Here is a 10645-nt window from a genome sequence, read left to right as displayed (position 1 = left end):
CACACACACACACACACACACACACACACATAAATATATATATGAATACTGATTAAAACAGTAACAGGGTACAGTAGCCATTAACAGACACGAGCAACTTGTTAGGCCCCAGGACAGCGGACTAGAGGGACTGGAGCCCAGGCCACCATCTTGGCCTCTGGCAGCCCCATTCACGTCCCTTGGATCTGGGAGTACTATGAAGTGCACTGTCAGGGTCTGTGGGTGTCGTGTGACGAAGGCTTGGGGGCACCTTTCATCACTTGTGTCCCCCTCAGTGCCCCTCCCGAGTTTGGGGTGGAATGTCCCTGTAGTCCTTCGTGGGCAGGAGAATCCTGGTGCCCCGATGTGCCTTGGCCCGGCACTATCACTGGGTCCCCCAGAATGCTGTGCAGGCTGGGAGATTTGTAACACAGTTTCTATTTGTTTGTTTTTAACCTGCAGATATTTTACTTAAGGGGGAAAATGGACCATTAGGTGTCATACCCTTCTAGAGGAAAAGACAGTTTTTTTCTAAACTCTGCCAGCTTGGATGCCTGGAATCAACTTTAATGGAAGACAGTCTGAAAGACCTACTATCAGAAACACAGGAGTGAGGTCAGCAAAATGACAGAGGAAGAAGCTCTTGCCCCACCACAGAGACATGAAACAAAACAAAAAAGCAGGAACTTCTTGGCTGGCCCACCACAGATCAGGACAGAAGGCTGAGGCCCTGGCCAGGCCTCCGCAGTTTCTAGCCATCCTGTCTCTCCGATCTGAGGGGGCTCCCCTCCCTCCAGGGCTCCTGCTCAGGCCTCCCCCTCAGCGCCACCAGGAGCCCAGAGTGATGCGTGCCAGTGCCATGGCACGTCACCCTAGCCCCTCCTCCCAGGCTGTGGCAGGAGGGGGCTAAGACCTGCAGACCTTCCCCCGAGGTCGCAGCCATCACTGTCCCACTCTCTGCCTGTGCTCTTGACCTGGGCCCAACCTGGCCACAGGAAAACACAGCAGTTACCTCTCAGCTGGAAGAGGTGCCAGGGTGCCCTTGGGGTTGCACAGGGGATGGGAAGGGGCTGGAGTTGTTCTAGAAGCCCACACCCCTGCGTGCTGCTGCGCCTGACCTCGTGGTGCTGCTGAGACCAGAGGACTGGATCACCAGCTGGGAAACATGGGTGCAGGAACTGTAAGAGTGTCCACCTGGGGCTGCTCTAAGGCGAAAGGAGCCCTGCTCCGCCAGCACCCTCTGGGTCTTCTCCCTACTCTTTCACTCTCCTACTACCTTTTCTCTGCTCCTCCTTTTCACTTCTCATGTCCTTTGGACAACCTATGAGCTGGCTTATGACCCAAGAGACGCTGATAACCCAAGAGACACACTCACTCTCTTGCTCATTGTACCCAAGTACCCGACAGCAGGGACATCCAGCTGTGTCCATCCCTTGAGGAGTTCACAGTCCTACCAAAGGGACACACAAGACAGAAATGGATGGTGAGAATGCAGCCAGGTAAGTGCTGAGTGTGAGCCAGAGACCCTTGCCCTTCGCCAAGAAGCAGTGGTGCTCAGGATGGGGGGAGGGGAGAGGCAGGGAGGGAGGGAGAGACAGAGATACAGAGATAGAGGCAGAGACAGAGAGATGGAGGAGAGCTCACTGCCAACTAAAAACAAGGCTAGGCATGGACAGATGGGAAAACCTGCCTCCTCTGGTAAACTGCTGAACAAGGGACTTCGCCCTGACCACTTTCCTCTGGGTTTCCAATGCTATTCCTTGTCAGGCCACTGTTAGGGGTCACTAAGGCATCCGACTGATGCTGCCTGCCTCTGCATCCACAGCGCTGGGCCTGCCCTCGCTGGCTCCTAGAGCTGGCTCCCCCGCTCACACCCAGGGCCCCACCGTGCTACACTTCTCTCCACCCCATCCCTATGCTTGTGTCACTGGATAAATAGGAGTCTGGAGGCCCAGGGGATGAAGGGGTTCCTTCTCATTCTTGTGGACCCACATACTTCATCCCTGTTAGGGATCCAAAAACACGGGGCTGGGCTGAGTGCTGGGCATGGCCCCCGCTTTGGGCCTTTCATGCTTGGCATGTGCTATGGACTGGCTTGCGCTCCTCCCCAGCTTGGATGTCAAGCCCTAATCCCCCGTGTGATGGTGTTCTGAGATGAGGTCATAAGAGGCAATTAGGGTTAGGACTCATGAGGGTGGGACCTTATAACTGGGTGAGATTATATGAAGAGACCCCAGGGAAACCTCTCTCTGGCCACCATGGGAAGGCGTAGTAGAAAAGCGCTAGCAAAGCCCCACTGTCCTGGCCCTGGGATCTGGAACGTCCAGCCCCAGAACTGAGAGGTAAATGGCGGTTGTTTAAGCAGCCTCATTGGCACTTTGGTGGCATGTTGGTGGCAGCTTGCGCGATAGCTGTTTGGACTGCCTGCCCTAGTGGGGTGGGGCTTCTCAGGCTGGACTTCAGCCCTGAGAGGGCAGTGCCTCAGTGCCTGGCTCTCTCAGCCTCTCCCTCCTTCAGGTCCCCACTAGGGAGCAATGCTCAGCCCCTATGGCTTGCCCGGAAGTGTCCCTGCCCCTGGACCAAGGTCCTCAAGTGGCCACAGGGCTATCCCAGACAAGACCTTCCTCTGCATGCATGACTTCTGCTTGACATCTTAGAGTGGTGATGACTATTAAGGACTACCGCAGACTAGACACCCTGGCCCATTCTGGCCTGGCAGGGCTCAGACTTGGGTCTAGGTGGGCTCAGCACTGGTCCTCCAGCTCTTGAACACATGGATGAAATTTTCTGAGACCCTATGTGTCACATCAAGTGTCCTTGGGCTACAGCAGAGCCCAGCCTGGTTGCCAGGCCCAGGTGTCCTACCCAAGCTAGTAATAGCTAGGAGGAGTGGAACTTGCCCATGAATGGCCAGACATACTTCTCAGAGGTGAGAGGACAGGAAGGAGGACGGGCTTCTGTGACGGTTGTGGGGGAACCCAAGATGGTGTCCAGGGGCTGAGAGATGTGGTGACACTTGTGGCCTGGGTGCTCTGCCAGTGCAGTTGGTGCTCCTGGGTGAAAGTATGTGGCCTGGGCTTTCTGGGCCCAGCTATGGCACACAATAGCAAACCCAGGCTCCAGAGGCAGGGACAAGGGTGGGCATGACACACAGGGAGGGGCACAAGCAGAGAGACTGGGAGGGGAGCAAGTGCTGAGCTACTGGGGTGGAGAAAGATTTCAAAACCTCCTTCCTCTCTCCTGCCCTTGGTAGAGTTGCTTAACACACAAAACATCCTGGAACTAGAAAGAAGCGGCCTGTGTACTTCATGGGTGACTGTCCTCCCCATTTCTACTTGGTAGTCAGCCAAAATGGTACCTCCTTCTTAGGGACCCTCAGTGGGAAATGCTGTTGCTCCCACCAAGTGGAGGACCAGGCATCTGGCCAGCATCCAGGGGTCCATATGGCTGCAAGATCCTGGTGACATCAAGTGAAAGATGCCAGCAAGACCAGTGGAGGACTCTGGGTGCTAGGAACAAAGGCAGCCCAACCAACCACAAGCTGGTGGAAGACAGGAAGTGGGGACCAACGCAAATTGGCCTGTTGCAAACATTAGGCCAGTGGCCCTCTGCTGCCTTCCCTGCTGTCATATTGAATTTCACCCAATTTCTATCTTCTTCTACCCACTATCATTTCAGGTAGCAGTACTCATGGGGCACAGGGACCCCTTTACACTCTTAGAAGCTGAGCCAAGGTCCCCAAGGAGCTTTTTATGAGTTATAGCAATTTATCGTGGTGAAAATTAAAGTCAGTAACTTTTAAAAATATTGAATTATTTTAAAACAAAATCAGACAGAGGATGTAGCTCAGCAGCATAAGCACCTGTCTGGCAAGCACAAGGCCCTGAGTTCGATCCCTGGTACAAAAGAAATAAAATTAAATCATTATATATTAACTTGTTAAAAATGAGAACTGCTGGGTGTGGTGGTACACAGCTATAAGCCAGGCTCCTTGAGAAACTAAGAACTGAAAGTTCAGGACCACTCAAGGCAATTTAGTAAGACCCTGACAATGAATGAACAAAGAAATAAATGAGGGGCCGGGAGATGGCTCAGTAGAATAAGTGTTTCCCTGGCATGTGCAAGGGCCTGAGTTCAATCCCTGGTTCCACAAAAAAGAAAGAAAGAAATGAACAGGAGGGGGATTTTGTTTTTTAATTTTTTATTTATTTTTTTTTGTGTGTGTGGCCAGCTCAGCCCACCGGGGGATGGGGCTGGCTGGCATGTGGTGCTGGGGATTGAACCATGGTCCCTGTGCTTTGCTTAGCTTAGCTTGTTCTAAATAGCTGCTTTAGACCACTCAGCCATCTCACCAGCCCCAGGAGGGGGATTTTTTTGGCCTGGCTCAGTCTGCCTTAAGGGCGGGTCTGGTAAGGCACGGGGAGCTGGGGATCGAACCAGGGTCTCCTGTGCCTGACTGGGTTTGCCCCAGCAGGTGCTTAAACTGAGCTAACCTGCAAGCCTCCAGAAATAAATGAATAGGGCTGGGACTAGTGCAGAATGAAGGTCCTGGATATAATTCCCAGCAGTGAGAAGGGAGAGGGAGGGGCCGGGAGATAGCTCAGTAGAGTAAGTGCTTGGCAAGCACTGGGTCCTGAGTTCAATCCTCGGTACAAAAAAAAAAAAGGAAGAGGGCAAAAGGGGGAAGGGAGGGAATGTGGGCCAGGAGACAGTGGGAGCTCCTGAGTTCCATTCCCGAAACCCTCCCCCACAAGTTCAACTCGATCCCCAGGGCGCACTGAGACTGCGAATGAGACTGGGCATGGTGGCACGTGCCTGTAATCCCAGCACTGGGGAGGCTGTAAACAGGAGAATCACTCTGAGTCAGACCTAGTGAGACCCTGAACACCCTGTAGACCCTTCCCTAAAATTAAAAAAAAAAGAAAAAAGTACTGAGCAGAAGGGTGGCACCGATCCCACATTTTGCAGCGCTTTAGGGTCTAACCTCACAGGAGGCAGCTGTGTGCTCACGTCCGCTCTGTATTTACTCTCGCAGTCTGGCTTCCTGAACATTCGCCTCGTCCAGGTGCGTGTCTGGACAGGGAAGAGCCTGCAGAGTTCTCGGGCTACACTTCGGAGGGCATGTTGTGGCGGTTGCCTTTAATCCACACACAGATAGTGACAAAGGCGGACGGGAAAACACTGCAGCCGTCACAGATCAGGAGCAGGAGGACCCGCCGGGAGCAGCTAGGTCGCCTCTCTTGCCCTTAGGGAAGGGACAAGGCACTGTTTTGCAGTGCGACAGCCACAGCGTATTAGACAGAAGCTTCATTTCTGAGGTGCAAGCTTGGGTAAAAGGTACATGCCACGTAGCCGAGTGGGTGGCGGGGACCTCAGTTGCTGTCTTTAATCACCCAGCCTCTGAGCGCCTTTGCAGGCAAATCCCGAGCGAGCTGTGCAGACCGTTCTGCATAAACACCCAGGGCTTGGCAGATCAATCACATCCTCCTCCTCAGACTCCATCCGATCCTGAGCTGGTAGGTGGTTGAGGAATTACCTGTGGCAACAGAAGCAGCACCAGTGGGCCCCTTTTGTGGCAGTGACATGGGACGAAAGGCAGTGACACCAGAGCAGTCCTCACCAAATGTTCCTTCCAGCAGCACAAGGCCCCAGGATCACTGTGCCTGCTCAACCTGTCCCAGCCTCCCCACTCACCTGCAGCTGTGTGGTCCCACAGCTCCCAGTCAGCAGAGCCGGCCCACTCAGGCCTGTCTCCACCTACTGCTTCTTCCATCCTCCCTGGCTGGTAGTACTCAGCCTTTACCTCCCAAGGATCTGGCACGTGTGTGAGCAAAGCCTGGGGCTATAGCGCATTCCTAACATGTTGTAGGGGCAGCTGCAGGGGCTGCACTACTGTTTACCAAGGGCTCTAATCTCAGGGACTGCCCACCTGCCTCTGACACGGTGGAGGACCACCTGGGCAACTCTCCTGAAAGAAGGTCAGTTGTCTATTTTGGCTGTCTGCCCCTATTTCCATGTATTGATAGGTACAGAGCTGGCTAGGACTTTTCCTTATCCCTTGCACTGGCTTTAAGCAATGCGTATTGGTCTAGCCGAGGAGCTGGTGGTAGTCTTTGAAGACGGCACGCATGTTTCCCTGATAACCTCCACCTGCTGCTCTTTAATGTTAGGTTGAGACAGGATGCAAGAGCCTTGCTCCACATGTCAGCTGGGCTCAGCCTCAAGATAGAGGCTAGGGGCCAGGGAGATGGCTCAGTGGAACAAGTGCTTCCCTGGCAAGCGCAAGGGCCTGTGTTTAATCTCTGGTTCCACCAAAACAAAAACAAAAAAAAGATAGAGGCTATCATTTCCTGGGGTTTGAAAGATTACACATCAAAGCTGAAGCACTGGGCCCCAAGACATTATATACTATCTCAGCATAATGCAAATTACTTTTGCACATCCTTCCCTCTGCATGTTGCAGAGGTGGTTTCAGGCCTCCTGCCTAGCTCAGCTCACAGCACTCACCTACTTCCTGCCATTCTCAGTCATTCATCCTCAAGCCACTCCTCCTTCATGACTGAAAAAAAAAAACCAAGGTTCCACCCTGGGTCCTGGCCTTTGGTTTGGATAGCCATCACCATGGCTGCATTTAGGACCCCTTGACTCCCCATAACTATAAATATGCTTTAGGGTCTTTATTCTCACCGTGGGTTGTACTGTAAGTGGTAGATTGATGGGATTCCAATAATTTGTCCATGGGATTCCAATATAAACTTCCTGGACCCATATGAGGACCAAAAAGGGTTCCCTACATGACACTAACAAACAGATGCCTTCTGGTGGCAACAACTTAGGAATCTAGACTAAGTTTTAAATGGGAAATGTTTGTTAAAATGGGAAGGAAATCAGCTAGTCAGCCACGAACTCTGAGCTTCCAATGACCTTCTAGCATATTCCATGGGCCAACAGCCACCCCTGCGGGTGGAGGTGTTTCTAGGGCATGTACTACCTCACCTTCAAGTCATGGGATCCACCTGGAGCAGCAGCAGACTGGACATCTGTCACGTGGCTGGGATGCTGCACTCGCAGGCTCTGGCCTGGCCTCCTCGTATTTCCACCATTACATTGAAACACGGCACAGGCAGAGGTGCCCAGAGTACAGTTGTGCTGTGGAGCCCGGCCTGGGTGTGACCCCCCAGTCAACCTGTGGGCAATGAGAATGCATACCTGTAGGCCAGTGAGATTTCTGAGGTCGTTTAGCAGCAAAAGCTGGTTGTTCCATCATTCTGCAGGAGAAACTAGTGACAGGGCTGACAAATATTAAACACTGTGGAGTCAGTGATGAGCAGCAACTACTAAGCCCGCAGGCCCAGCTGGGGTTGTATCAACTTCAAAGATCAGCTAGTTGTTTCACAACTGTTACCCATACTGTTCTTACCTAACAGCTTTGAGGTAAGCCAGGCTTCCTAGGGGTAGCCTATGTGGGTAGGGACACTTTGGATTTCCACTGACACCAGCGGAGGAGGCAAGATGGGGGACTCACTCGAGATACCAACATATCCCTTCTGTGACGCTGCAGCCCCAAGGTGCTGGTGATACCTGCTACCCCCAAATCTGCTTGGCACCTCCTCTAGCAAATCTGTTTCTCCACCCCTACATCTTCCTGATGCTTTCAGGTACTTTGGGAGCAGAGAGGAAGGTAGGGGGCACTGGACTGAAAATCAAGTCAGGCCTGAAGTTCTGAATGCAGGTCACCCTGAGGCCAGCTGTACCTTCCACGCAGTTTCTGCTGTCTCTGCCCATTCTTCCCACTGCGCAGTCCATGGGCAGGTCTGTACCACTCCCCGCTGTCCCTGCATCGCGTGGCACCGGGCCAGCTCAGAGAAGGTCCTCAATAGTCAGACTAAGAAAGAATGAGTGAATCCAGTTCTTCAAATGGTACCACCGCTGCTCAGGACTGCTGCCCACTCTGCCAGCTGTGCAAACCCACAGTATGCCCATGTGGGGGGCACTCAGCTCAGCCAGCCAGCCACTCTGCGCTGTGGCAGCCTCGGGCAAGCAGGCACTCAGGTCCCTGGAGCTGGCTTTCATTGTTGCTAGCATCTGTTACCAGCATGTGTATGAAGTATGTCACTTCTAAACATTTTTTAAATGAGACAAAAATAGTGAATTTGGGTTTCTCAAATGAAACAGGTCTCACGGCCTGGGCAGAGTATAGTCATGTACTTACTGCACAGAACTCACTTTAAATAATCTTTAATAAACTGTCAACACCAACAGTTCTCAGCAGTCTCCTCCAGAAGCATCAGTACCGCTTTACACTTTAACCTCCTTCTGAAAGCATTTCTTTCCTCTGCTCAGAACAGTACTCTCGCAGAATCGGGCTTCTGCCCTCTGGTTCCCTGGTATCCATCCCACCAGGACCTAAAGACACATCGTACTTATCTAAAAAGGTAACCCAAACTATGGCTTCCCTGTGGTTGACAAACCCCACAGTTTGGACCTTAAAATAAGATATCTTGTCAGCTACTTTTGGTTAAGGTCATTCCATCTAGCTTTCCAATAAGTAAAGCTTACTTCTGAAAAAACAATATTCAAAGATCCTAAGAAATGGACAAAACATCTGTTGCTTATCTTGGTTGTTTCCCAAGAGATGTTGACACCCCTGGAGAAAACCGATAAATAACAATTGAATCAGAATCTGGTTCCACACAGCAGCGTGTTACCCACTCCCAAAGGGTGGTGGCGCTTGCCTACAAAGGTACTGAGACACGCTGTAGAGCTGTACAGACCCGTTACCGGGTATCTGAATACTCAGATCCATGGGATTTCCAATCGCTAATTTGTGCCTACTACTTAGATCAGACCCCACAAGAGGTACATATTAACATTTTATGCACTCTGAGGACACCTGCAATAAACACGTATCTTCACATAGAAACGTAAAAAAATAACATAATACTTTGTACTGCAAAGAACTGGAATTCAACATAGTACACTGCTAAAATGTTCATATAAATATTACATGTGCACAGATTCACATCATTAGAAAAATTCATCTATCAGAATATTAAAGACAGTTAAACACCCAAAGCAATGCCCAAAGAAAAACTACTTTAACAGTAGGAACCCTAGAAATAACTATGAGGCTTATAAACCAGTGGTGGGAAAAGAGAATTCTGTAGATCTGTTACTATATCAGAACAGGAACAATCTCAAATACAATTTCAGACTAGCAGTGTATAAAAATATTTTTAAACAATATGTTTGATAGTGTAGTAGACCCTTAAAATAAAAACGAAACAATTGTGTAGCTACTCCTTTTGAGGACCTACTAAAACAATTCCTCTTGCTGCCCCTGGCTAGCTCTTCAACACCGTGGAGAGCAAAAAGGAGTTCTCTCGTCCCCATACACACCACACACAAAGCCACAGACCCAAGCCACCTCTGCATCTATGATGCACAACAAGTCACTTGACATCATCTCAAATCCTGAAACGGTGTTTGGAGCCTGTTTGCCGGTTTGGGATGCATAAAGTGGGAAAAACAAGGTGGAGTTGGTGTAAGAGGTTGTTTCTATCTCACCAAAGGCCCAGCGAGGAAGGCAGTTTAGTCTGGCATATCGATATTTAACTTGGGAGGTGGGGGAACATACTTCCCAGGGCTCTGTGTTACAACTACCCTGGCTTTCTTGCCAAACATTGGAGGAATTTTTGGGGCTTCTGCCCCAGATGTTTCTTCAGCATCTTCACTGTCTTCATGATGAAGATCGTAAGAAATGTTCCCATATTCTCTTAAAAATGGGAAAATTTCAAGCAGAAACTGACAGAAATCTCTGCGAATACCAAACCACCAATGATTTCCTCCTTTTCGTCTAAACGTTGTGGCCATCAAAGTTACTAATGACAGCCAAAGGGGGACAAATATGGAGATGTAAGAGAACGTATTGTGGCTGTCCAATCTGTGAACCAGCAGGACCTCGAAAGTGAGCAGGGGCACGACAATCGCGATCCAGCTGATGGCCATGGTCACGTGTGTTCTCCGTTGCTCTGCAACCACATCCAAGGACCTCAGAAACAGGAGGGACCAGACGATGTAATAGAGGACAACCAGGCAAAGGAAGGACATGAGGATCCACAGGGGCACGAACACCACCAGCCACGGCCAGTGGATAATCCTGTCCAGCCTCAGGGCGATGAAGATGAACTGCAGGATATTGACGGAGCACAGGATCTCCAGCTCTAGCGACCTGTCATGTCGAAAGCCCCACACGCAAGCGGCCACGGACACCGGGGAAACGAAGAAGAGCGGCATGAAGACCAGCAGCCAGAAGTGGGTGCCCCTCTCCACGCGGTCACAGACCAGGACTTCGAACATGAGCAGCAGCAAGTGGATGCCCACGGCGATCAGCATGGCTTTGAACTCCACGCCGGCCTCCCCCTCGGTGCGGTAGCGAGGGTTGCGAGCCCAAACGCCCGCACCCACCGAGGCCCCCGCGACCACCAGGAGCTTCCACAGCCATATGGGGGCGAAGACGGCCCAGTAGCTCCACTGGATGACGCCGTCCAGGCGGAGGGGCAGCAGCACCGAGAAGAGCAGGAGGCAGGCGTAGATGAGGAACTTACTCGGGTTGAAGTCCTGGAACAGCCCCCTGGGGTTCATGGCGTAGCTCCGCCCGCCTGCC

At 51.4% G+C, this 10645-nt stretch overlaps 1 protein-coding gene across 1 annotated transcript; it reads right to left on the bottom strand.

The window, feature by feature from the left end:
• Positions 1-9487: 9487 nt before the first annotated feature.
• On the bottom strand, positions 9488-10639 carry Tmem185b (transmembrane protein 185B). The gene has a single exon (XM_004626347.2). The coding sequence runs from the start codon at positions 10621-10623 to the stop codon at positions 9571-9573; it is 1053 nt and encodes a 350-aa protein (XP_004626404.1). The 5' UTR covers positions 10624-10639; the 3' UTR covers positions 9488-9570.
• Positions 10640-10645: the final 6 nt, after the last annotated feature.

This window comes from Octodon degus, unplaced genomic scaffold (assembly GCF_000260255.1).
Source record: "Octodon degus isolate 3935 unplaced genomic scaffold, OctDeg1.0 scaffold00014, whole genome shotgun sequence".
Classification (NCBI taxonomy): Eukaryota; Metazoa; Chordata; class Mammalia; order Rodentia; family Octodontidae; genus Octodon; species Octodon degus.
This window is presented reverse-complemented; position numbering and strand designations above follow the sequence as displayed.